The 27,603-nt window shown below is 44.4% G+C and overlaps 1 protein-coding gene across 2 annotated transcripts; it reads left to right on the forward strand.

The window, feature by feature from the left end:
* Nucleotides 1-4,789: 4,789 nt before the first annotated feature.
* TMCO1 (transmembrane and coiled-coil domains 1) lies at nucleotides 4,790-27,082 on the forward strand. 2 transcript variants are annotated; one of them, XM_006139370.4, is made up of 7 exons: nucleotides 4,790-4,928; nucleotides 5,456-5,533; nucleotides 9,780-9,839; nucleotides 12,512-12,558; nucleotides 13,791-13,858; nucleotides 16,473-16,617; nucleotides 26,576-27,082. In XM_006139370.4, the coding sequence occupies exons 1-7, from the start codon at nucleotides 4,859-4,861 to the stop codon at nucleotides 26,672-26,674; spliced, it is 567 nt and encodes a 188-aa protein (XP_006139432.1). In that variant the 5' UTR covers nucleotides 4,790-4,858; the 3' UTR covers nucleotides 26,675-27,082. The 2 variants fall into 2 exon arrangements, with proteins under 2 accessions (XP_006139432.1, XP_025035414.2); XM_025179629.3 differs by lacking the exon at nucleotides 26,576-27,082 and adding an exon at nucleotides 17,779-22,850.
* The last annotated feature ends 521 nt before the right edge of the window (nucleotides 27,083-27,603 follow it).

Consider the following 27,603-nt stretch of genomic DNA (forward strand, 5'->3'; position numbering starts at 1 on the left):
AATTAATACAATTCCCTGTGAACACACTAAAAGTTTACCAAAGCTCACCCATCAGTCTTATGGGATCCTGATCAGCCAAAGTCTTTCCAACCCTTCCACAAGGTTTACATTCTTCTTGGGCAGAAGGTCCTGTCTGTTTGCTGGATCAAAAAGAAGACCCCAAGTCAGTTTAAACACCACCTTTTAATACCAAAAGCCCTTTCTTTGTTGGTGTCTGGAAAACCCAGTTTGAACCATAGACGTAAGTGCCTCTCAGGAATGCTACCTCTTTGGAGATGTTACAATCTGAATGATTCACCTTAGCACCCTCCATCCACCGTTTTCAGTTCCTGAAGGACCCAGGGTAACCTGTCTGCTGCAGTTATATACATAGTGCCCCGCAAATCTGCAGATATCTGCTTTGTATCCATGGTTATCCACAGGGCTTGACAAGCGGCGGCGAGCCCTGCTCTCCAGCCACTTGATTTGGCACGCTGCGCATGCACTGATCGCACTGCGGTGCCGTGCTGGGCTAAAATGTACTTGCCACGGGTGAGTAGATTGCCCTAATTGTCAAGCCCTGGTTATATATGTGCGGTGTGGATATCCATGGCTCATTTTTCCGGATATGGACGTGAATACAAATTTATTTGCGGATATCCGCTTTCAATCCATGGGTATCTACATCCACAAGTGAGGATGCGGATATCCACGGACCACTTTTGCAGATGCGGATACCAATTTTGTATCCACGCAGGACTCTATGTATACAATCCCTGCCCCACAGCAATACATTAATTCATAGAATTCACAACAAACCATTCATAACTGTAATACAATATGCTCCCAAAGATACTGCATGCAGTTGCAATATCTGTCACAATTGATTTTTAGGCTTCTCCATCTCATTAAACATTGTTATTCTGGATTATTTTTCTCCACATGCATTAGGTTGCATTTCTCCAATCTGAATAACATAGTTTCATACTCATGTTTCTAACTTCTCCACAAATTTAATCCAAAGACCACTGAAATCAACCAGTTTTTCCATTGATTTCAGTGAGTTTTGGATCAAGACCAATGTGAGTCATCACATCCAGTATCCTCCCTTTAACAGACTCTTAGGTTTCATAGGATGGCTCATAGTGCTTCTTCCCACATTTGCAGTAACGAGGGGAAGGAAGACTAACAATAAAGAACAGGTAATGGAATATTTATGCAATTTGATCATAGAATACCAGCCATTAATGGGATCAGCAAATGAACTGATTTTAGAGTTTTGAAAAATCTTGACAAATGGGAAGGTATTGAAAGATTGGATGAAAGCAAACGTAATAGCAGTGTTCAAAATACAAAAGGATCTCTTAAATGTAACATTTATTCCTACGATGAGAATAAGAGAACAAATAAGAGGGGGAAATAACCAAATATTGTCAATAAAGAGCTAAGGGTAAAAAGCACAGCTATTGCAAAACAAAAGGGGTCAATTGTGGCTTTGCACAAGCCCCACATATGGACCAGTACATTGTTGTGTTGCCCTAGCAGCACATCAGGAAGCAGATTCTGACTGAGGAAGTCAAAATGACCCATATCCTCTAAGTATTTAAGTGCCTAATTCCAACTGATTTCCATGGGAGGCAGGCATCTAATTATCTTTGAGGATCTGGGCCAATCTGCCTAACAGTCCCCTTCAGCTCTGGTGCAGGGTGGGTAAGGGTGACATGGATCATACCCTGCCCCGGCTTTAAATTCCCCAGTGGTGCTCAGCTGACTTATTCCCCATCTCTTCTTGCCCATATGCGCAGAGGGAAAATATAGCAGCCATTTGAGGCTGGGAAGCAAGCAAGAGAGTGCTTTTTGCTCCTTTATTCTCTTTTGATGCCTTTGTTTTGATAGTACTGTTGCCCCTTTTGACAAGAGTGGTTGGCCAAAGTTTGGGGCCCTGCGGGTTTTTTCCGCTAGTATGGGGTCAGGTATTTCTTTGATGTAATCCTGTTTATTTACAAAGAATGTACAAAGTCGTGTTTCCCAGAACACAGCAGGAATCAAACAGCTTTGCTTACAGCTTCAAGATTCCTTTTGGCAGCACCCATCTTGAAAGCTCTTCCTAGGCTTTTCTCAGGGCTACACACTGTGCTTGTTCAATCTACAGGTGTCTGGACTCCAGAGCCTCTCTCTCCGCCCACATTGTTCTACTTCCTGAGCATTCATCAGTTTCGGTGATGTTCTGCCCAGCCCACAACAGTATTAGGTCTGGTCCATGCTTACAATTTAGGCCAACATAGCTACAATGCTCAGGTTTGTGAAAAAGAACTCTGTTGATGTAGCCACCCTCATTCAGGAAGCTGGAGTTCCTACAGTGATGGAAAAATCCCTTCCATCGCTGTAGTTTGCATTTATGCTAGAAGGTTACTGAGACACAGCTATAGCACTGTGGTTATGTATGGTCTGGTCTACACTAAAAAGCTATATTTACACAACTATGTACCTCAGAGAGATGAAAAATCAACCCTCCTAACCAGAATTCCTTGTAAGCTGTGTAAGCATCGTGCAGGTAATAAGGGAAGCTCGCCAGCCAGGATCTGCCACAGTTGAGGGAGGAGCGCCTCTCCTTTGTCCCCAACTGAGCACCAGAGATAACTGGGGTTGCCCTTCTCCCCAGACCAAGTGCTGCTGCAAGGAGAGAGAGCTGGGAGGGAGGGGGTTCCCCAGGCAGCCTGCCCCCCAAACGTCTCATCCCCAGCCCCACCCTAAAACCCACACCCCCAGCTGAAGTTGTCCCCACCCTGCATGCCAAACCCCTTGGCCCCAACCCCATACATCATCTCCCTATTGGTGCACATAACAAAATTAATTCTGCACCTGTGAGAAAAATTAGAGGGAACACTGGCTCTGTAGCATAATTAAGATAGCCAGAACCCTGGTGTAGACAGTGCTTGGTTAACAGAATTCTTCTGTCAGCTACCCTCTCTCAAAAAGTAGATTACCCGTGCTAATAAAAGAACCCCTCCCATTGGTGTAGGCAGTGTCTGCAACTGTGCTGTTGCTGTAGTGCTTCATTGCCTAAATGCTTAATTGATGTAGTGCTTAAATCATTGCCTTATTTAGGGTCAGATTCTGTGACCCTTAGTCATGGCGTGAAGTACCAGCATCTGAAAATAGTAGATATGATTTCAGTGGCCCCCTCTCATAGCATGAATAAGGGTGATGGAACCTCCAGATGCACAGGGCAGACAAAATCCTAGGTGAAGAGCTGTGAATAAACTGAATGACTCCAGTAGCAGCCTTAGGAGGAAAGGTGGCTCTGAGATACTACTTTCTTGGCACCTCTCTCATTCAAGGGTACCAATCTGCTCATAGCTTATGCCAACAGCATATTACAACATCCTTGTATCCTTCACTGGCTCAGATGTGCTAGCCAGCACACAGAAAGGCAGAGTCAAGTGTACTTTTGTACACTTCTGTTCCAGGTAGCTTGTTGCAGGGTGGAAGAGTCTTCCTCTCATACCTCTGTGCTAATGCATAGTTCAAGTCACAGTGCAGCCCATAGCTGGTGGATGAAGTAGTTGTACTATATTTGACTTTTACTAAAACATGTGATACTGTCTTAGGAAACACTTGAAATTACTTCAAATTGGCTTGAATAGGAATTCTGTCACGTTGCCCGAAAACTAGCAGAAAGACTATAAACAGAGGGTAATAGCAATGTACCGAGTTGTAGGGAGGATTTTAACATGTTAGTGTTGGTTCAGTCTTATTTAATACCTTCATTCTTCACATAGAAAAACCTGTGAATACCAATTATCAAATAATGCAAAGGAACCTATGGTCTGAATCAAACCCGTTTTTGATCGTATCCCTTTGGTATATATGGTCGTGCCAATTTTCTTCCACAATTTGATCTGAGGAAGTGGGTCTGGCCCACAAAAGCTCATCACCTAATAATAATCTTGTTAGTCTTTAAAGTGCTGCATAGTCCTGTCTTTTGTTTCAGCCAGACCAGACTAACATGGCTGCATCTCTAGTACTAAGCTTTAAGCAGACCGGAAATAAAAGTATACGTGGAAGAACCAATTCCTATACAGCTATGGGCAAAGCTGGAGGGCATGGAAGAGAAAAGCCCCCAGAATAACCGGGGCGGGAGCTGGAGGGATGTGTTTACAGGAGGGCTGTGTCTAGACTGGCCAGTTTTTCCAGAAAATCAGCCGCTTTTCCGCAAAGTGCTTTTGTGGAAAAGCGTCCGTGCCAATCTAGACACGAAAACGTTCCGAAAATGCTTTTAACGGAAAACTAAAAGCATTTCCGGAAAATCATGCCAGTGTAGCCGTAGCGGAGGAGTCACAAATCAGGCCAGTGCACACGTGTAGCAGCCAGGGGAGGGAGCCAAGGCCAGGTGCTGAGGAGTCTGCCTGCAGGAGTCCAGGCGGCCACGCTGAGCCGGGCACGTACAGTGAGACCCCTCCCCCCATGGGCACAACCCCACGTGACAGGGACACGCGCTGGGCAGCTCCCGCGGAGCGCGCGCCCCCGGGGCTTAACGGGCCCGTCAGACGCGCCACGGGCTGAAAAGGAGGAGGCGGCGGGTCCTGAGCCCCCCCCCCCCTCAGGCGCTAACCGGGCGCGGGTAAGGCCGGGCCTGAGTAGGGAAAGGCGGGGCGAGGGCAACGGAAAGGTTATTATTGGCAGGCCGCTCACCCAACCAGCAGCTCGCCCCACCCCTGGGCGGTAGGCGGGAGTTCCGCTTGGCGCGGCCGGAAGCGTGGAGGATGTCACTTCCGGAGAGGGGAGCCGGTTGCTAGGCTGCCCGCCGGGGCCTCTGTAGCTTCCGGTGTGGTGGTGTGTGTCGGGGGGGAGGGTCTCTCCCGGGGTCGGGGGCACCATGAGTACCATGTTCGCCGACACCGTCCTCATCGTCTTCATCTCGGTGTGCACGGCGCTGCTGGCCGAGGGTGAGCGGGGGGCGTGACCCAGCGAGCAGCCGGGGCGCCCCGTGGCTCCTCTCTGGCCGGGGCTGCAGCGGTAACTGGGGCCAGGCCTGCCCGGGCCGCAGGGCCTTGGGGTGACTCCGTGCCCTGGTCGTATCATTGCTGAACATGTCCGCTGTGACAGTGTTACACGTGGGGTGGCAGGCGGCCCCCTGTGCAAACTGGCTCCCGCCTTCCCCCTCCCGCTGCGCAGCTGTGTCTGATAAAGAGGTAGCAGGTGGGGAGGAGGCTCCCTGGGAGCTGGTCTGCACAGGAGCCGACGAGTAATCGTGAACGTTAGCCGATAAGCCTGATGGTGCATACGGTTGCACCTTCAGATCCTTACCTGGCAAAGACGGCTGTCTGCTTACTGTTCGCTGCTCTTCTCTGGGTTTCTTTCTCCTTGTTAATGCACCCAAATCTAAATGCCGTGGTACCTCGGGGAAAACTGCAATAGAGCTATATAGAAAGTCACTCTTTTCCCCCCTTATTTTGTCTGATGTTTACTGCAGGTATAACATGGGTGCTGGTTTACAGAACAGAAAAATACAAGAGACTGAAAGCTGAGGTGGAAAAACAAAGCAAAAAATGTAAGTGTTACCTTTGAATCTATAGGAAATATGGCTGTTCTTGTTGTCTCCTTGTTTTCTTCTTCAGGATTTTTCAAAATAGTGTCTGCTCTTGGCAAGAGGTACCTTTCATTTACTCCTGAGGGTCTCTGCCTCACCACAGAATACTTGGGAGCTATACACCTGACTGCTTCCATTCTGATCTGAAGGTACCAGCCCCTAGCTTTTTTATTTTTTTGTCCTTTGCTGGAAGGCAGAGGGTTAGTACTAAGACTTGTTCTGATTTTAATTCCACCCCCTACCTAACTTCCATTGAAGAATGGGGAGGAGGAACAGAGATAGGTGTAAGATTTCCTTTCCTTAGCATGATTAACCATTGATTGTGTATATAGAGTCCACCAGCTGCACTGAGGTGAACTCATGGAGACTGCCTGTGTTCTTTGAGAGGGAGCCCAGATCTGGGGAGGAAGGAGAGAGAGAACAGGAGGAGTTATTGGAAACAAAAAGAATTGTGGTTGGATGAATGGTATGACAGACTAGAGAGGCATAGATAAAAAATTAGATTAAAGGTGTCAGAGGAGATGAGGATGTTTTTGTAGTGGTGGTGGGGGGAAATGACAGAAGAAAGAAGACCTTGTATAAACTCATGCGACTTCTGTGTGTGTGTAGGTTGGAGAAGGAGGGAGGGAAATGAGTTGAAATGAGAAATGGTGACAGAGGGAAGAGGATAAAGAGGAGGAAGAGTTAGAAGGTCTATGATATAAGATAAGAGGAGAGCACAAAAGCATCAGTACAAATAAGTGAAGTGATGGATTTAAGCAAGTGGTAGCTTGACAGAAGATTTGGGTTGGCTTCTGTCTCCCTCTTTCCTGAGCCTTCTGGAGAAGATCAGTTCCAGAAGGTATAAGACAGTGCAGAGGAGCTATGGATAAAACCTACTAGTATAAGTTATGAAAGCAACCTAAATCCTCTGCTGGATTTTCAGGATAATGTCCTACTCATTTGAGTGCTGTGGAACTTAGCAGCAGCTTGTATAGATTAATCTCTGGTATGTTATTATTTCTGTAGAGATTTTACTCTGGTTATTTTGTAATTCCTCCTAACTCATTTTCACGTGTCCACAAAGTGCCAGGTGTGAGGTGCATGCATCAACATCAGTAATAATTGATTATGAGTTACAGCTTCAATGACAGAGTTGAGAAAAACATTAGTTACAATTTCACATTTGATTAGTATTTCTTAATCACAATTTATCCACATATCCATTTTAAAAGGTGCACTTATCTGTCCTAGGAAGCCCTTAACCATTCTTAAGCATACAACTGTAAAACAGACAACTCCTGCCACAGCTTTCAGTCATTTGTCAAGGTACCCATAGCAAGAACCAATAAAACAAACCCTTAGAGATAAGATCACTGGGCTCCTCTGTAAGAGCCTTGCCATTCTATCACAGCTACAGAAAACAGATGAGCCTTGAAAGTGAATAAATTAGGGCTGTTAGATCGGGGAGTGCTTATGATTTAATCTCTCAACAAAACATTCTTCTGGTATATGGTACAGCCTTGTCTCAGAACTCAGCGAGCCTGAAAGTTGCAGGATAGATGTCTGATTATTATCTGACAATAGAAAAAGTTGTAAGACTGAAGTGTGGTTACAGTAAGAATAACAATGTTATGCAATTGTATTTACTCTTAGTGACCTTTGCTCAGCTTGCATCATCCTTGCATAATCCTGCTGGCCTGCTTGTCTGACATGTGTGATTTTAGTTTATAGATAAGTAAACTTCATGATTAACTTTTTCATCAACAACATTGTGGTAAAAGCAGATGAATAGGTTTTGTGCCTGTGCTATTTAAGTTTTATTGACAATTGTGCAAGGTTGGTTTATGGCTCGCAAAACTTTTGTCAATTAGTATCACAGATTCTCCTGTGGCCTGAAAATTTAGGCGTGGTCTTTCTGTTTTGGCCAGGACCAGTTTTCCTTCTATTATTTTCCACCCATGCATGGATTGAATTTTCTTATGTGCAACACCAATATCGAAGTAATGTGTGGATATGCTCTACCAGTACAAACAAAAAAATCTATATATTTTTAAACAGTTCATAAGTTTGGAAGAAGAAAAATATTAAAACAAGGGATAAATAACAAGGTGCACGGGTTAAATGTTTATTTAATGTGAAATCAAATAAAAGAAAATTTAACACTACCCTCGAAGTACAAGTATTTTATCATCCTTTGTAACATCTCAAGCTAATAAACGCACCAAAATGGAGCATACTGAAAATAGTTGTATGAATAAAACAGTGTCCATTAAGTAAAAGCATAAAAAATATGCATCAGAGGCCCAATTTTTATAATCATAGAATCAGACATCTGCCAGAACACTAGCATGCTATGGACTTTTGCAGTTCACAGAACTATCCCTCTTGCCTGCCTATTATCTGCACACATTGCCCAGCTTTAATATGTTAAGCAAATTTGAGTCAGCTAGAAGTAGTCATGCTCTCATTAAAACTATTAATGCACTATTTTCTGACCCTTGAAAGGCGAGTAAAAGGCATTCACTCAGGTTTATACAGTTTCTTTGTCATGTCAACTCTTAATTTGATTAATACTTCACACACATAGAACAATACAAATAAGTAATAAAGCAATGTAGACAGCAAACAAAGCCACAAACAAATAAGCTACTGGCAACACTTGAAAATACAAAGGGAAGTAAGATGCCAGATAGTTGATTACGGGTATTTTAATTGAGCATATAGGCTCCATGATATGCAAGTGCAACAGAGACCTGTAAAAAAATTGGGACACCCTAAACTCCCCCATACCCACCTCATCCCCCTCACCTCTGTGCAGCCTGCTTCCGCCAGCCCAGCCTGGGGCTGGGAGTGAGTTCTCTCTTCTCGGCAGTGGCACCCCAACTGAGACTGCTATGCTGTGAGAGTCCGACTCTCTTTCCTGTCTTGGTTGCCACCAAAGCTCTGCTGGGAGTCAAGATGCCCCATACTCCTTGTCCCCCACCTACCCCAACCCCATATTTTGCCCCCCATCTCACCTTCCTCCAAGTCCTCTCCAAGGTCCAGGACGCACCTAATTAATGGAGCCAATCTGCACACCACTAAGTGCACATCCTTTTACACCTTTGTGCGCAGCCACACAAGCATGCTCCTTACAGAGAACTGTGGTCCTTGCCAGGAATAAAAATTCTTCCATTAAAACCAAACTGATGTACTAATATGTGAGACGGAACTCTGCACTGCTGACTCTGGGAAACGGGACTGAAAATGGGTTTGTTTATAAAGTAGATACGATACAGATGTGCTGTTGGGAGGAGAGGGGGAAGCTATCAATATTGCGTATCCTAACCGTACTTATAACATTTATTATCCCATTTTCATATTGTGGTATTGGCTATACAAACCTGAAACTAAAACTTGGCTTTCCCTTTCTGAGAACATCAGTCAAAAAATTTCTCTGCTCATGGAGGTGATTCCATTTGCAGATTGAAAAGCAAATTTGCTGGATCACAGTATCAGCAGGTCAGCAGCAGTCTAGCTTGTGAATATCTGTTGGCTTTGCTTCTAGCCATTTGTGGAATGTCTGCAGTCTAGATTGGTTGTCTTATTTGGTTTTCTGGTAGCTTTGGTAACTAGGTTTGAACTTGATACGTACTTTCAATATTTTGAAGATAAAAATTATTTCAGCCCTGATTGGATGGGCAGCAAGAATGGATCTGCTTGTGCCAGACTGCTAGGACAGCACTTCTGTCTCTTCTGCACAGGCAGGCATTCTCCATGGAACAGAACAGAGGCCTTTCTGTGTTCTGCATCCCACTTGCAGATAGCTAGGTCATAGTTTCCCATAAAGCTCATTTCATCACACTTGCTGAATTGCAAGTACTGTCTAGAATTCATAATGGCAAATCAAGTAAGAGCTGTTAAATGATAAAATGATATTCTGGCTCCTTGAATCACCTTCGGCAGGCTTTAAAATTCTAGCTCTTGATAGGGATTGAAATTGTTCTTTTCCTCATTTAGGCCTGAAAAACTCAGATTCCTGGTCTTGAAAACATTTATACCAGTTCTTCTCTGTCAGGTTGTGACATTGAACTTATATCATAGACATATATCCCTATCTTGTTTCCTGCATTTTCTTGCCCGTTTGCATGAAGACTTTGGGTATACGAGGGAGGAGAAGGGTTTTGTAGTATAATTCATACAAACAGTGGAGAAAGTGATTCAGTGTTGTCTTTGCCCTTTGCAGTAGAAAAGAAGAAGGAAACGATAACTGAATCAGCAGGACGACAGCAAAAAAAGAAAATAGGTAAGATTTGGGGAGGGGAGATGTGATGCTCCAAAAGTGAGGGGGAAGCTGTGAAGAAAAGCTGCTGGAGGTGACTTTTTTCCTTTTCCTTTCCTCTTCCCCTGACGGTTAAAACCGTAATGCTTTATTTAGGAATGGAAGGAGACTTGGTTCTTGATGGGATAGCTAAAATGTGACTTTCTCTTTTTCCCTATGGAAACATCTTTCAGGGGAACTAGCCTTTTCCATTTTAGGTTGACCTTAGGCAAACCCAGTGGCATTGGATTTCCAAAGTATACTGCTGCCTAAGCAAGATTGGTTCACATGGACCCAGACCAAGGAATATTTTAGTCTTAACTGTTCTCAGATGCTGTCTCTGAGAGCTCATTGCTGTAGTGCATTATCAACGTGCGATAACTGTGGGATTGCTGTAATGTGTGTTAGTGCTTGTGGTCCCTATCTTTTTAGAGGTTAGATTTTTTTTTTCTTTTTTTCTTCATAGCATCACTGTAGATTGGAGTCAAGGATGTTTGTAATAACTGCATCTTTATAGCCGTATGTGTTCAGCTTTCTTTCAGACTTGGTCTCAGCTGTGTTTGTAGCATTTGGTTGTGGAATAATTACAACATTCATTTAATGTGTCTTTTCCCTTAAATTACCGATGTATACTCCTTAACACCATCTCAACATCTTTTGTCTGAGGCTCTAGGAGAAGAAATGCATATGGGCGTAGGTTAGCTGCATTACTCACAAATGTTAAAGGCGTGAGTGAGTGATGCAGAACAGCCAGTTGAGTTAAGGAGAACTTTTATCTGTAATGTTCTAGACAAATACAAAACTTATTTGGACTGTGTTTTTGTCCTTTTTCCTATAAAAGCAGGTGTCTTTGTTACAGTCAGTTCTGTGCAAGGCTCAGAATAGCTATAAAACCTCTGCTTAAATCATTTAAGAGCTTTTCCTAGGTATCAAACTTGGGATCTCTGGACTTCTCCCAGGTTTAGAACCTTAATTCCTTCCCCTTGTGCATTATGGTACAGGCCTTAATTACACAATGACATATCTGTATCCCAGAGAATCTCTGGCTCATTCAGAGCGTAGGATGGAAGTGCATAGTGAATGAAGAAGCTTTTTGCTGTTCCTTCTTATCCTCATTAATTAGTGTGGACTTAGACCTTATTTACAGCTTGTATCCAAACCCTGCTGTGGCCAAGGAATGCCTTATTTCCCTTTGGACTTCTCATCTATTCACTGAAGTATGAGTGCTTCACCAACACCAATGAAATTATTTTCACAATGCCCTTTTGAGCTAGTGAAGTGTCAATCCCACATTTACAGATGCGGTTTCCCTTGGACCTTGTCTACGCTACCAAAGTTTGTCATAAAAAAACTGCTGTTTGGGCATTTTCCCCTCACAAAAGTCACATTGCAGTGTGTATACTCTCTGTTTTGTTTCCAGTTTTGGTGACCAAAAATTTCCACCCCTATGAAGACTCACATTCCTCTTGTTATTGACAAAGAGCCAGAGTAGACACTAGTGTTTTGTTTTGATGTCAAAATTAGTTTAAAAATGTGATACTGTTAAGATTAATTATTAGCAACTGGACACAAGGGGGAGAGATGAGATATGTTACTTCTGCTTCACCTAACATTTCCTATTGTAACCCCCTATAGCCAGCTGCTTATGACTTTGGGGCTTGACAGACCTTCCGGGTGCTGCAGTCTCACAGCAACAGTGTTTGGGGTCCACCTGTTGTGTTAATACCCTGTTACAGAGATGCAGGACTCTGCAACCCCTGCATTGCCACAGACTACCGCAGGCTTCGTTCACATTCCCTCGTCCATATCTCTTGGTTTTCCACATTCCTATTCGACCCCCTATCCTGGCTTTCCCAGGTTGTCTCTGGGTCTGGCAAAGTAGGGGCAGTGCAAATAGCGGTTGAAACGTGACCGCTCCAGTGGCTAACCATGGCATAGCACAAAAGAGCACTCCTGAATCAGGGAAATAAAAACGACTAACTTAAAAAAAAATTGGAGTGGCCTTTGTGTGAGACGTTATCAGGATACGTGAAACTTGGAGTTTGTGATGACTGACATGGGAGGGCATACAGTGTAATGCTTCAGAGAAGAGTATTTTAAAGTGGTCTGTGCAGAAAGCTAGTGCATATTTTACTTAAATATAGCAGAGAAAATTCAATTTTTGTACAAATTGTTCCTTAGATGCTTTTGAAGTCTGAAACGTTAGGATTTTCATCCTACTGTAAGTGCAGCCTTGGTGATCTGACCTTGGAATCCCTGTGGACAGCTCTGTAACGAAGGATGAGCTAATGTATATAGTGCAGCATATCCATACAGCTAATAAGGTTAGATGTGCAAATAACATTCTCAGAGCAACACTACTTCAGTATACAATATGCTGGCACTATCTGATTTTTTTAAAATTTGATTTTCCAGTTGCCATGTACATTTTCAGAGCTTGCAATCTTGGCATATTGTGCATTGAATGTTGACAAACCTCTCATAATTGTTCTGCTGTGTGATTCAAGGACAGTTGGCTGTGTGCCATTTTTCACACTAATGTCTGGCATACAGAGCTGGTGTCTCTCTTGGAACTCTTACTGGTTTGGCTAACAAGGAAGTGAAATCATTCTGGTGCCTGGATTGGAATAACGTCTGTGTTCTTCACCACTTTACAGAGAGGCAAGAAGAGAAGCTGAAGAACAACAACAGGGACCTGTCAATGGTAAGAATGCTGTAAATTAGGGGCAATGCCCACACTAGTGAAGGGCTCAATCTTGAGCTCTCCAGGAGGTACAGGGTCACCCTTAACGTCTAAGGCTCTAAAACAGAGCGAGTAGGTGCTCATAGTCACTTGTCTTCATGGGCTACACCTTTGACATCTGCAAGCTGCAGTGTGGCTCACCGAGTTCTACACTCAGTGTCCCCTTCTCTTCACGCATAGCTTCTTTAATTCTCAATCCCCCTCAGTCTCCATTGTCCTAGTGAGCTGACTGCATTTGTCATTTCCCTTCCCTCCTTATGGTTCCTGGGGACTTCCTTTCTGTATGCGTCGTCACCTCTTGGTTAACAGGACAGCCTCGAGCAATCCTTTTCCTCCACAAGCTCTTCGCACCCGTTGTGCCACTCATGGCTGTTTCAGTATTTGTCGTTCTTCAGCCCCTCTTAATATATATATATATATTTTTTTTGTCCTGGTCTCCTCTCCTACAAGCTGAGAGAGTAAGCGGCAAGGTTGCCTTCTCTTTTGATCCTGAGGCTGCTGCACACCCTCTGTATTCAGTGTTAAAGCCTCTAAGCCCTAACTGCGGGACTTGTCTTCATTTTTAGCTGGAAAATGTATCTGGCATTGCTTGGGTCCTTACCTCAAATAAGTATTGTTTTTCTTCCTTTAAATCGTTGCTCTGGGGTGGGGCTGGGAATGAAGGGTTCAGTATGCAGGCTGCCACGGAAAGAGAGGACAATCCTAGCCCTCTCTCTCTTCAGCAGAGTGTGGCCAGCTTGTAGCCAGTGCTGCACTCCAGCGGGCACAGCTGGGGGAGGGGTGCATGTTCCCTGGCTGGGGGACAGACATGCAGATAGACACGCAAACAGACAAACACTCTGAAATAGAAAGTAGAGAGCTGTCCCTTTCTCCACCCCTGCTGGCCCAGTCCCCATCTCTGGACCCTTGTTGTCCCTCTATGGTCATTCTGCAGCATACCTGCCTTCTGCCAGTCCCTTTCCTTTTCATTTTATGAGAAACAATTGAGTTCCACCCACATCCCATTATCCTGGCACAACCAAACTCTGAACTTGCTTTAAGTTCTAATAAGAGGAAGCTGCATATCAAATTTGGTCATCCTAGTTCTGACAGTTTAGGAGGAGTTCTTGAACAGATGGACTCACAGTAAGATCTAATGGCTTCTTTCTGCATTAGCTGTCAATAATGAACCTCTCCGACCTCTCTGATTGCAGGTTCGAATGAAGTCCATGTTTGCAATTGGCTTTTGCTTCACTGCCCTCATGGGCATGTTCAACTCCATGTAAGTATCAGCTGTGTCTGGCTCTTCTCTCCCCCGCTCCCAGAGTCTTCCAAGTGAATGTATCCCATCCATGCCCTCTCTCCCTTGCCACTTGGACTCATTCTTCTGATGTTCATGGGGTTCCGTTGAGAGCTGCACCTAACGTGTGTAAAATGGATCAAACTGTAGCTCTCTTCCTTTTTGATAGGGAGTTGCAGCCTGCGACTCTGCATGTCACAGCGCTTGGCATGGAGCATTGCGTGCAGGGATTCTCCTGCCTGCATTTTAGCCACAACTGAACGTGCCCGCTGTTCTGCAATATATGACCAGGATGAAAATCTGGCTAATCCAAAATAGCTGTGTGGAGCTCAGGCAGTCTTCTGCAGTCTCAAGACCTTTCTGTCACCTCTGCGTTGGCTGCTTCGTTGCTTTCTAAAAACGGTACTGGCTTTTCCCCCCCAAAGCTGAGACGCAAAAAAAAAAAAAAAAAGATTTTGGACTTGACTAGGATGTTTCTATAAGCTCTACTTTTCATGTATTTATATGCCTAAGTAGTACCGCCAGAATATTTTCTTTGTCTTTAAGAATGTAATACTAGAGCAATCACTGGAGAGCTACAAAATCCCCCCCCCCCCAAACAAACACACACAAAAATGCTGGAGGATTTCAGTCCACAGCAATCATGACTAGTCCTATGTTCTAGTTTGATTGTTGGTCTCTGGATTTGTGGAATGTCTCAAATTTAATTGATCATTCACAAATCTATCCCTATCTGTTGGTTTGTTATCACCTCCCCATCACCAGTAATGCCAGCCTCAGCTCCTTATTTGTCTACCTCTCTCATAATAATCTTCACAGTTTCTTCTGTGCAGCTCTTTATGTGGGACACCCTCTCTGAATTTGACCATAAAGCCATTTTCTGGTCCTTCCCCAAGTCCCAAATCTGCCATCATGCTTACATAAAATTTAAAGGCTGAATGAGTCCCTGGGGGACAACGACACTTGATGTATTTTGGAAAGGGTGAATGTAGTTTCTCTCAGCTTTTTTCTTGTTGAAAATTGGAGCTGTAATACACAGTTTGGGGGTTGTACTAGATGGCCTTCTGAGGTCTCTTCCAATCATCTTCTATGATTCTACAGTTCAGGGATGGGAGGGACAAATGCAAGAAGGCTGGCTTGACTACTAAAAGCAGAAAGCCAGGTTGAGGATCCAGATGATCTATTCAGGATAATCTCTTTGTAAGTTGGTAGGATCCATGGAGAAGGTATGTCTGCTAGGGCAATCTGCAGGTGAATTCTTGACTGAAAATCAGGCAGATAGGGGTGTCTGGTGAGGGAAGTTACCTGCTGTGCCTCTTGGTACTCTCCAAACATGAACACCTTTTCCCATTAGTCCTGAATCTCACCCAGCTCTGCCAAAGAATTCCCTAAAAGAACATGTGCCTTAAAACCTAGGTTACCTGCCAGAAGAGAAGGTAGGTACCTCAAGGTATCACCTCTGAGCTACTCTTATGTCCCCACAGCAGGAATAACACAGACTCCTAAAATACTGGGGATGGTACAAGGAGGCAAACATCCGTTCCTAGCCCTTCTGCCAAACTGCTTGTGAGGTGTAAGCGAAGTCGGCACATGGTAGAGCCATAGCTCTGTGGGAATGCCTTTCCACAGGAAAGAATGCTCATTTAGAAGCTTTTGAAACCAGAAACACCTGTTAGAAAATCAGCACTTGAGGAAAAAATAACTTCACGCTCTGAGTGCACGCTGATGCAGCATGGTACATGCACTGCTTCAAAGGGTCATATTGGTGGTCTGGTTTGTGAAGCTGAATCTCTTCTAGTCTGCTCAAATTCACGCCATCACTCCAGCTCTAGAATGTAGTACTGAATGCTTCCCGCCTCCTAGAGCTGCACAAGTACCTTTTGAATATCTAACGCCCCTGCTCTGAAGAGTGAATGCAGAGAGAGAATATTGTATTAAAAGGAATCTTTCCAGGGCAGGTGCCCACATCCCTTTTGATTACTGATAAATGCAGCAGATTGAAAAAACAGAGTTGGGCTTCAGTTTGTTTTCTATGCACACCCTTCTAGTATATAAATCCACCAGTCTACATAAAGTAACTGTAGGGCTGAGAGAGGAGCAGGGGTAAAGTAACAGGAGTGTTACATGGAAAAGCCTATGTCTGATCTGGCTTTTAAAAAGCAGGTGTCAGAACTTGAGGATGTTGATTCCTAGTCTGTATCCCACAAACCTTTGTCAGCAATTTATCCAACCATTAATCCCTGATAGGTTGGCCTCCAGGAGGGACGCCTTGTCATTGCACAGCATGTGATGAGGGAGGCCTGCACAGTGCAGCCAGTGGATGACTGGCCGTTGTGATGTGGTGGTGTGAGGATGGCAGGTGTGTACGTATATTAGTCTCTCTGGTTTTGTGCACATGAAGGTGAAGCAATGTGACTTTTCTAGGTTTTTGACTTGATCTTGTATCGGGCTTTGTCCTCTTGGAGGCCTGTTTGATTGATTGATTGTAAACCCTTACATCTGTTTTTCTGCAATCCAGGCTGAGTACCACTTCTCTGTGCTGGGTGCTTATTCGGCTTCTCACGCTAAGTCATCTATTTTTTTTTTCCCCCTCCAGATTTGATGGCCGAGTGGTGGCAAAACTTCCTTTTATTCCCCTCTCCTACATCCAGGGCCTGTCTCACCGCAACCTGCTGGGGGAGGATTACACTGACTGCTCCTTCATCTTCCTCTACATTCTCTGTACCATGTCTATCCGGCAGGTGAGTGCTGTGCTGCTTCCTATGGGTGGAGAATGGAGCAGGCATTGATCTGCCACCCAGTAAGTAGTAGCATGCACCCAGTTACCAATTTATCACACGTAGTCTGCCTTTGTTCAAAGCTTTCAGATTAGCCTTTGGTTCCCGTAGGCTTAGCTGTCAAAGGAAAAGTGCAGAAAAGTCTCACTTTATATGAGGTCTTATCTCAGCCCATGAAGGAGACATGGCAAAAGTCAACAGGGTTGCTCCAGAACATTCAGATGAGGCCAGTAGATGATGATGGCTCCAGTTCTGAAGCCAGTGGAGGTGGGCTCGACACGTTAAGCTCATCAAAGCACACACTATTTTGAGAGCATTGTCTCAACTCTGTGGACCCAGGCTCGGAGGCTCATTCCCGGGTGCAGTGTAGAATAGCCCTAACATAAGCTGCCTTGGTACTCCAAAAGGCTCAATCTGCATCCAAAAAATCTGCTGTGGAAGCAGTCTGCATTTTTCTCAAGCGCCTTATTCTCTTCCCTCCCCTTGCCTGCTCAACACATGTCTCTCTCTGTCTCTCTCTCTCTCTCTCTGTCTCTCTCTCTCTCTCTCTGTCTCTCTCTCTCTCTCTCTCTCGAATAGTTTTCCCTTCAGAGTATTCTCTGTTCCTGATCACCAGTGGGTAAAGTAATTTATACAACGGGGGTCTGGTGTGACACAGTGCAAGGCCATTTTAGGGAACACCGTTAAGAATTTACCACCGTAGTAGACTGTGACCCATACAGAGGCCCTTCTGCTGCAAGTAAGAAGCGCTGTCCTTGAAAATGGGAAGCTTCTTTGCGGTTAGGGATAGGTGCCTTGCCCAACCAGTGATGCCATCATTTTACCAGCTGCACTGCGCTAAAGCAGGGTTAACGGTGAAGGAGCTGTTTAACTGACAGTAGAGCTGCTATTAGCATGTGACTAGGTGGGATGGAGTGTCAGTCTGTGTTGGGGAGGACCAGTGGGACTTGAGTGCTGCTGACAGAGTGTTCCGCTTGTTGAATTTCCCCCAGGGAGTGGGGAGAGGCTAATAGATGCTGGAAGTTGGGTTAATGTTGATGCGCTTAGCTGGTTCTCTATTTTTATCTTTCCTTTTGCTTGGTTCTCTTCCTGAATGCTTGCTGCTTATTTCTCCTTGACTCGCAGATCTCTGATGCTTTTCCTCTGGAGGTGCCAAGGGACTTAGAAACTCTTACAGCAGGTCAGCAGAGGAAATTGATGTTGAGCCAGCTTTAACAGAGGGGTCAGGATGGGCTTGGTGAAGTGTCTCAGTAATAGAGTGACAGCTCCTATACCCCCAAATAAGAGCATATTAATGGATCAAACCAATTCTCTCCCTCCTTCCACAGCAGGGTCCTGCATTAAATCAGCGCTCTGTCCAGTCTTGTGTGAAGGAACAAGGCAAACAAATTAGCAAACAGCCATCAACTCCACTGACGTCTTATTAAATGCTGTCAGCACAGCAGGTGCTCAGTGCGGTTTCCCTGGCCTGGGTCTAGGCTAGTAGGTGCAGTGCTGTTGTCTTGTTTGTGGATTCTGTGTCATGCACTGGGAGGCTTTTTGTGTGTTCTGCAGTGACTGCCCCGCAATGACTAGCCAGAGCCTTGCAGTCCCCTGGGGAAACTCTCCTTGCCACCAGTGTGTTCCAGTGGGGTTCCATGCCTTTCTGTTCTGATACCAGTAGACTCTTTTGCACCCCTGAAAGGCCATGTGCAGAGAGAGTGAAACTCGGATTGTGCTGGCTGCTGCATGTTTTCACCGCTCCAGTTGGATATTTGGCATTTTTCAGCTACTGAATTGGCCTAGTGGCTTTTTTACATGTTTAAAGAGAAAAATCCCAAGGTAAATTCCTGTTTTGGCTGTTTCCTACTGTCTCCTGTGATGAAACAGACTGGAAGCAGCACCAAACGAATGGCTAGACATAAGCACTTTGGGTTTTGCTACTAGTATTTGGCTTGTTCAGGCCAAGAAGCCTTCAAGAGGAAATTCCAGGAAGGGTTTTTACTTGTGCTGGGGAGTCCCTGCTAAGGCTCTGGGGTGGGGAAGTAGCAGCATTGCTTTGGGAAGGCTATTTCAGCTGTGCTGTTTCATATGCTGATGCCTCACTAGTTTAACTCTCTTTTTTTTTTTTTTTTAAACCTGTAGAACTGACATGCTTTGTACTCCCAGCACTACGTTACGAGGCAGCTCTTCCTTCTATACTCAAATATTTTGCTTCTAAGCCAGGGGTTCTCAACTTTTTTCTTTCTGGGGCTTTCCCGATATGCTGTAACAACTCTATAGCTCACTTGTGGCACAATGACACTTCTTTTGCATATAAAACCCAGGATCAGCATTAGGGGTTACCAAGCAGGTCAGTTGCCTGGAGTCCCATACCACATGTGGCCCCACAATACTGAGTTGCTCAAACTTCTGCTTCAGCTCAAGTGATGGGACTCGGGGGCCTGGGCTTCAGCCCCATGCAGAGGTACTTTGGCTTTCTGCCCTGGGCCCCAGTGAGCCTAACACTGGCCCTGCTTGGCAGATCCTCAGAAACCTGCTTGCAGTTCCCCAGGAGGCCTGGACCCTGATTGAGAACCAGTGCTCTAAGGTATAGTTTAAACTGGCTGTCATGAAATTGGAAGGTGTAGGAACCCCTGTGTAGTCCATGGGGGCAACGGAGTGCTGCAGAGAAGAGGGGTCCTGGAATTAAATAGCAGGAGGGGAAGATCCCAGCATTTGAGGGGAGGGGTGTAGCAGAGGATCCCCAGAACTCATTGAATGGAGGCAGAGCCTGAATTCAGAGTGTGGATGTCTGTCTGTTTGGTGGGAGGAGAGGACTAACTAGGGGGAGTGACCACTGATTTAAACAGACCTTGCCTATGGGGATGGGGAGAGGTAGCACAGCAACTCTTCACCCAGGCTCATAATCCTGAGCCACCACGGTGTTGAGAAAAGCTCGACTGCTTTTTGCCTGTTACCAGTATCTCCCGAAATATCTAGTTTGCCGTGAGTAACTTCCTCTGCGTTATTCCCATCTCCCCCTGCACGTAAATCCTGTTCGGTAGTTCCTTGTGCCTTCCTGTTTGGAGAGAGTGCTGCTGGGGGAGGTTTTCTACAGGCCAGTGAGCGGCTGGGTTTCAGCTGGGGAAGTCTGCTGCTGAATTGGGTGTGATGTAGAAAGTCAGTTACATCCTCGGCCCCTCCTGCAGTTAGTGCACTAACAGCCTTCAACTGTCCTGTTCGTCCGGTAATAAACCTTTATTGCATAGACGCTTGCCAGTGTTTAGTTTCCTTTTCACACTTGCTTGAATGGTAGACCTGTCCCCTTCTTCTGCTCAAGATGTGCTCCTGTTGGGAGAGGGGGCCAGCAATTTCCCTTTACAGATAGGACAGGGAGCCAAACTGTCCTGATTGTGCTGGGGTAGGGCAGTGGTTTCTGACTCTTCTTCCCCTAGGGCACTTAACCATTTCTGTGTGAAACTGTTATCTGTTCTCCCTGCACTGATTGTGGGGTAGGAAGACAGCAAAAAAACAGATCCGGTGAGGGGGGCGGGACTAAAAAAACAGATCCCGTGAGGGGGGGTGGGACTATTGTGTGGTACAAATATTCTTGCTCCCCTGCTGCTGCCTTCTTCCACTCCCATTGGTGGCTGTTACCATCACTTTCCCAGAGAAGTGTGCATCATGCTGTGGGAACACACAATGGTGCAGCCTTCCATAATGTCTGTGGGAGAAGAAAGGCTGGCCAGAGATTCGGATTTGCTATAGTTTGGATGGCTATTCAAGTCAACTTGTCCATTTGCCACTTAGATCTCCCTGGTGGGAGGAGGGATTATGAGAGCCTGTCTGAGCAGGTAGAACATATGGGGCTGAGTGATGGCACAAGAATTGAAAGGACACAGTGCAAGCTTCCCCTTGCTCTTTGGCCTTGACCTACTATATTCTGTTCTATTGGTGCGCCTCACTCCTGATACTATAGTACCCCCTACTGGTCAGTCAAGTCCCTTTTGCATAGCTGTTCCCTAATATCTGCAGCAAAGTCCTAGGACAAGAGACTCAAAATGGAGACTCCCACAGCAAAAAAATTTTTGTTTTATATACATCTCCTAGTGTTTCTTGTCTAGCAACTATCCCATAAGTAGGAAGGTGTAGTAAGAGCTTTCAATTTACTTAGAGGTTTTCTGCTGTGTTTAACGTTTTTATTAAACTATAGTGTACCTGTATATCATCACAAATGGGATGGAGGCATCCCCTTTTATTAAGGTTCATCACCATTTCCTGTTTTAAGGGCCTGTTTTCAGTTATTCATAACCTTAGAATCATAGAACACCACAACTGGAAGGGAACCTTGAGAGGCCGAGTCCAGACCCCTGCCCTCACAGCAGGACCAAGATCATCCCTGATAGATGTCTGTCCAAACTGCTCTTAAATATCTCCAGTGATGGAGGTTCTGTAACCTCCCTAGGCAACTTATTCCAGTGTTTAACCATCCTGACAGGAAGTTTTTTATAATGTCCAACCTAAACCTCCCTTGCTACAGTTTAAGCCCATTGCTTCTTGTCCTAGCCTCAGAGGCTAAGGAGAACAATTTTTTCCCTCCTCCTTGTGACACCCTTTTAGATACCTGAAAACTGCTAACATGTCCCCTCTCAGTCTTCTCCTTTCCAAACTAAACAAGACCAATTCTTTCAGTCTTCCTTCATAGGTCATGTTCTCTAGACCTTTAATCATTCTTGTTGCTCTTCTCTGGACCTCCTCCAATTTCTCCACATCTTTCTTGAAATGTGGTGCCCAGAACTGGACACAATACTCTAATTGATGCCTAATCAGCGCAGAGTAGAGCAGAAGAATGACTTCTTGTGTCTTGCTCACAACACTTCTGTTAATGCATCCCAGAATCATGTTTGCTTTTTTTGCAACAGTATCACATTGTTGACTCATATTGAGCTTGTGGGCCACTATGACCCCTAGATCCCTTTTCTGCAGGACTCCTTCCTAGATAGTTGCTTCCCATTCTGTATGTGTGAAACAGATTGTTCCTTCCTAAGTGTAGTACTTTGAATTTTTTGTCATTAAACTTCATCCTATTTACCTGAGACCATTTCTCCAGTTTGTCCAGATCATTTTGAATTATGACCCTAGCCTCCAAGGCAGTTGCAACCCCTCCCAGCTTCGTATCCTCTGCAAACTTAATAGGCGTACTCTGTATGCCAATATCTAAATTGTTGATGAAGATATTGAATAGATAGAACTGTTCCCAAAACAGACCCTGCAGTACCCCACTTATGCCCTTCCAGTATGATTGTGAACCATGAATAACTACTCTGAGAACTGTTATCCAGCCAGTTATGCACCCACCTTATAATAACCCCATCTAAGTTGTATTTGCCTAGTTTATTGATAAGAAGATCATGCGAGACCTATCAAATGCCTTACTAAAGTCTAGGTACACCATGTCCACTGCCTCTCCCTCATCAACAAGACTTTTTATCCTATCATAGAAAGCTATCAGATTGATTTGACATGATTTATTCTTTACAAATCAATGCTGGCTCTTACCTATCACCTTATTATCTTTCAGGTGTTTGCAGATGAATTCCTTAATTACTTGCTCCATTATCTTTCCTGGTACAGAGCTTAAATTGACTGATCTGTAGTTTCCTGGGTTGTTCTTATTTCCCTATTTATAGATGGGCACTAGATTTGCCCTTTTCAAGTCTTCTGGAATCTCTCCTGTCTTCCATGATTTTTCAAAGATGATGGCTAAAGGCTCAGATACTTTAGGAGCTGATAGCGGTGTTATTCTAGAATGTATTTCATCAGACCCTTGTGACTTGCATACATCTAACTTTCCTAAGTGATTTTAACTTGTTCTTTTTTTACTTTATCTTCGAAACCTACCCCCTTCCCACTAGCATTCACTATGTTAGGCATTCCTTCTTCATCAGACTTCTTGGTGAAGACCGAAACAAAGAAGTCATTAAACACCTCTGCCATTTCCAAGTTTCTTCTTGTTGTTTCTCCCGCCTCAGTGATCAGTGGGCCTACCCTGTCCTTAGTCTTCCTCTTGCTTCTAATATATTTCTAGAATGTCTTCTTGTTTCCCTTTATGTCTGTAGCTAGTTTGAGCTTGTTTTGTGCCTTTGCCTTTCTAATATTGCCCCTGCATACCTGCATTGTTTGCCTATATTCATCCTTTGTAGTTTGTCCTAGTTTCCACTTTTTATGACTCTTTATTTAAAAAAAAAAAAAAAAAAAAAAAAATCATGCAAGATCTGGTCTTTTTCCATACTTTCTATCTTACCTATGCAGTGGAATAGCTTGCTTTTGGGCCCTTAATAATGTCCCTTTGAAAAACTGCCAACTCTCTTCAGTTGTTTTTCCCCTTAGTCTTGCTTCCCATGGGACCTTACCTACAGGCTTTCTGAGCTTACCAAAATCTGCCTTCCTGAAATCCAGTGTCTTTATTTTGCTGTGCTCCCTTCTACCATTCCTTAGAATCGTTAACTCTATGATTTCATGTGATCACTTTCACCCAAGCTCTCTCCCACTTTCAAATTCTCAACCAGCTCCTCCCTATTTGTTAAAATCAAATCTAGAACAGCTTCCCCCTTAGTTGTTTTTTCAACCTTCTGAAATAAAAAGTTGTCTTCAGTGCAGTCCAAGAACTTATTGGACAGTCTGTGCCCTGCTATGTTAGTTTCCCAACGTTGCCAAGCTTTAAACCTTTGGGCTGAATTTGCCATGCTGTCGGTTATCCCTGGTAGTGCAAGTGGCAGAAGTCTGGGTTGGATGTAAAATTTCAGCTTTGCTGATGAGCCATGTGGGCATCAATATAATGATGCAGGATGGAATTTGTTTTTTGTTTCCAGTTTGCTTTTTTAAAATCCAGGATATTACACACAGGCTTTGTGTTAAAAGAGCATTATTAAAGTTGCTAATCAAAGCACTTAGAAGTTAGGAAATGCCAGAATTAAGGTCACTTGTGCATATGCATTATGATACAGCCTTTAATCAAATGACCACGTTATTTTTTCTACAGGACTCTGCCTCATTCAGTGCACAGGATGGAGAATTCACTTCATCACTGTTTTCTCCTCCTCATTCAGTGTGTGGCCTCTGTTACATCGTGTGGAGTTCCACAGTATAGGAAGCAATCAGTGGAAACAGAGAGCTTGAATAGTTGCAAGTGTCCATTTTTTGTTGTTGGATATCACAGAACTAACTTGAACCAGCCCAAACCAGCTGGGCTGACCCCAGTGACCTAACTCAGTTACTATAACAAGATCTATATCTACAACCCAGTACACAACAGTCTCCGACCTTGGTTACTCTCACTAGTCAAACCCTCCTCTAATGACGGAACTGTTAATCTTCTCAGGGGCTTTTCTGTCATGCTCGGCACTACACTAGCTGTGTGTTTAATAAACATTCCTGATCTTATTTTCACAACACATCTCTGAGATGAGGGGGTATTAGTCCCCTTTTACAGATGGACAACTGAGGCTCAAAGATTTAAAATCAAAAGTGTGGACCAAACTCAGGTGTCCAGTTTGAGATGCTGAGGACCTGATGTGCAAAGTACTTAACAGTATAGTGCTTCGTATGTTCAGAGCACAGCTCCCATTTACTTCAGTTCAGCTGTGAGTGCTCAACACATCAGCAAATCAAAAGAATGGCCATACTGGGTCAGACCCCACTGGTCCATCTAACACTGTATCCTGTCTCTTAATGAGCTGAAACTAGAGCCTTCAGTGAGAATGAACAGAACAGGGCAATTTATCAAATGATCCATCCCCTTTTGCCCAGTTCCAGCTTCTGGTGGGTTTTAAGACACCTGAAGTGTGAGGTTAAGTCCCTGACCAGACTTGCCAAATAGCCTTTGATGGACCTATCCACCAAAACCTTACCTAATTCTTTTTTGAACCCAGTTATCCTTTGGCCTTCAAGGTCTGGCAATGAGTTCCACACATTATCTATATTCATGATTTTATATTTCTCATATCCTATCCCCCTTAGTCATCTTCTAATTTGAACAGACCCAGTTTTTTTTATCCATCCTCAGAAGGAAGCAGTACCATACCCCTAATTAATCCTTTTTGTTGCCCTTCTCTGTTCTTTCTCTAATATATCCTAATGTATCCTTTTTGAGGTGGCATGACTAGAACTGCATGCAATGTGAGAAGTGATATTTTCTGTCTTATCTATCCCTTTCCCAATGATTCCTAACGTTGGCTTTTTTGACTGTTGCTGCACGTTAAGCAGATTATCTGGTTAAACACTGGAAAGTTGCTTAGGGAGGCTGTAGAATCTCCATCTCTGGAGATATTTAAGAGCAGGTTAGATAGACATCTATCAGGGATGGTCTAGATCATAGGTTCCCAAACTGGGGGGTGTGAAGAAATTCCAGGGCGGATGCGAGGCGACCCAGCCTCCCCCTTCAATCCCCCGCCAAGAAAGACCTCGGTCCATCCAGTAAAATTCAGAAAATACCATGTGAAATGTCCAGTATTTTCTGTTTTTCCTGGCTCTGGTGTCCACTGGAACATGTGCAGCTTGGTCTAGCTGGGGCCTGGGGGAGGATGGAGCATCCTGGACAGACTTCAAAATGTCTGCCTTAAAAGGGCAATACCTGCTCTGCTCTTAAAAGGGTAACCCTTTTTTTCCCTCAAGTTTTGCTGTTTTTTTGGTGCGGAGGGCATGAGGATTTCTCAAATTGAAAAGGGGGCATGATGCTAAAAAGTCTGTGAACCACTGGACTGTAGATGGTATTGGGTCTTGCCATGAGGGCAGGGGACTGAACTCGATGACTTCTCAAGGTCCCTACCAGTTCTAGTGTTCTGTGATTTTTAGAGAACTGTCCACAGTGACTCCAACATGTTTCTTGAGAGGTGACTTGCCTGAATCAAATGCTTGGTTATTTTTTTCTCAATCTTAATGTTTCAATAACACTAGTGTGATCCGTTAAAACACTGCTCCAACATTTGAAAATCTAACAATTGGACAAAGGCAGAGAAGAGGTCAACTGCACAAACTTATTTTTGTTGTTGATAGGTATTCATTATTGTACCATGTGTGTCTTAGGAGAGAAAATACTGTTTCCATCTACATCATTAGCATAGAAATCAGCTCTACTTTGGCAGGAATTCAGCAATTCTTCTGGTTGCCAGGTGGGCCACCCAGTTCTGATTGTATTGTGTGAGATCCTTCCTGTCTTGTTTGCAGATCCTTGGGTTCTGATTACAGCCTCCCTTGACAGTGGTTTTTGGAATGTGTGAAAACAGCAGAGCGCTGCTCCTAGTTTTTCTGCCTGTGAGCAGAAGACAGGAAGCTGCTATTATATTTGCATTTCACCTACAATTCATATGCATCTAACGTGACCATCTTAAAGAAAACAATATAGCCAAAGGCTGTTGCCTGCACCAAGAACTCTTATTACCTGTCCATTGTCTTTGACTTAGTAGGTGAACAGGGGCAGATGAGGATTTTGCGGGACCCATGGCAGCACAATTTTGCAGGGCCCCCTTTTGACACAGCGCATGCACGTTGGCACCATGGCGCATGCGCGGGGCTTCTTGAAGCGCGGGGCCCATGGCAGCCGCCCCGCTCGCCTTGCCCTATATCCGCCCCTGTAGGTGAAGATAGAATTAAATTGCAGCTGCAGACTGGAACCCACTCCAACTGTGGGAGAGTTGGTTAGGAAACAAACTCGAGCTTGGGTCCACCTCTAATTACTGTGAATTATGCATATAATCAATTAATCTCTCTGGGTTGCATTTCTTCCTGGCCCTTTTGCATGGATACAAGGTGTATCACACATACACTGGCTAAACTGAGTTGTAAAACTTTGGAGTTGGAAATTGAGAGGTTTGCCACTAGCCTAATGGAACCAGGATTCACCCTATGATTGGCTTCCTTTACTCCCTCCACTGTAACATCACTCTGTTTTTCACTTCCACAGAATATTCAGAAGATGCTTGGCCTGGCTCCTTCTCGGGCTGCCACTAAGCAGGCTGGGGGTTTCCTTGGCCCCCCTCCTCAAGCCGGGAAATTCTCTTGAAGTACAGTCATGCACCTTCCAGAGCAGCTCCCCTTGATATTGGTATCAAAGACAGACTGCTCTTGGTTTGTAACAAGATTGGATTCCACAACTGGCTTTCTGTTCGCTTGAAGCGGCTTTTTGGATGAGTACTGCCTTCCCGGAAGCATTTTTGTATTCGGAGTATTCTACAAGCACCTTGTCACCATTGAAACAAAATTCTTGGCAGGTATTTGATGTCTGTGCAATAAAGGATCAAGCCCCTTGCATTTACAATGTAGTCACCTAATCACATTGCAGGGACAGAGGAACTGTCTTGCTTTGCAAAACTACTGCAAGGATAATAAAACCTTATTGGGAGCCATCATAGAGAAGGTGTGTCAGATGACAAGGATCTGCAAAATAAACAGATGTTTGGACATCCCTGTACCATCATGCTCTAGTACTAATTGTGTCCCCATTCTCTTAGACAAATAGGCTGGAGACCTCTATTAGGAACTCAGCTACAGCAAAACTCAGCATGTTCAGTTCTGTTCACTCTCAAATGTGTGTATGTGAAAATACATCTAAAGCTGCAGCTTGTTTCCTTATTGGTGCAGTACTCAGGTTACGGTGCCATGCTCCAGTTGGAGTTTTGTTGTGCTGCTTCTGAATAATCCCCTCCTCCTCCTGAGGAGTTCAGCTTGGCATTGGTTTATGGAGCATTACACTGCCTATGTTCCAAGTGTCTGCTCAGCTGTAATCTATTCAATGGCAGTCATAATTTGAAACAAACCTGGCCTTTAGACTCACTTTGATTCAAGTTACATAACCTCTTATTTGTTTTTGTCGATACCAGCTGCACCTACTCTTTAAGACCTGGGGTTACGGTGTACACACACAGCATGTACTAGACGTTGAATGCTACTGTACTTTCAACTTGAGTGATCAGTTTCAAAGGTCTCAACACT

This window comes from Pelodiscus sinensis, chromosome 9 (genome assembly GCF_052426305.1).
Source record: "Pelodiscus sinensis isolate ZL-2025 chromosome 9, ASM5242630v1, whole genome shotgun sequence".
NCBI classification, from domain to species: Eukaryota; Metazoa; Chordata; order Testudines; family Trionychidae; genus Pelodiscus; species Pelodiscus sinensis.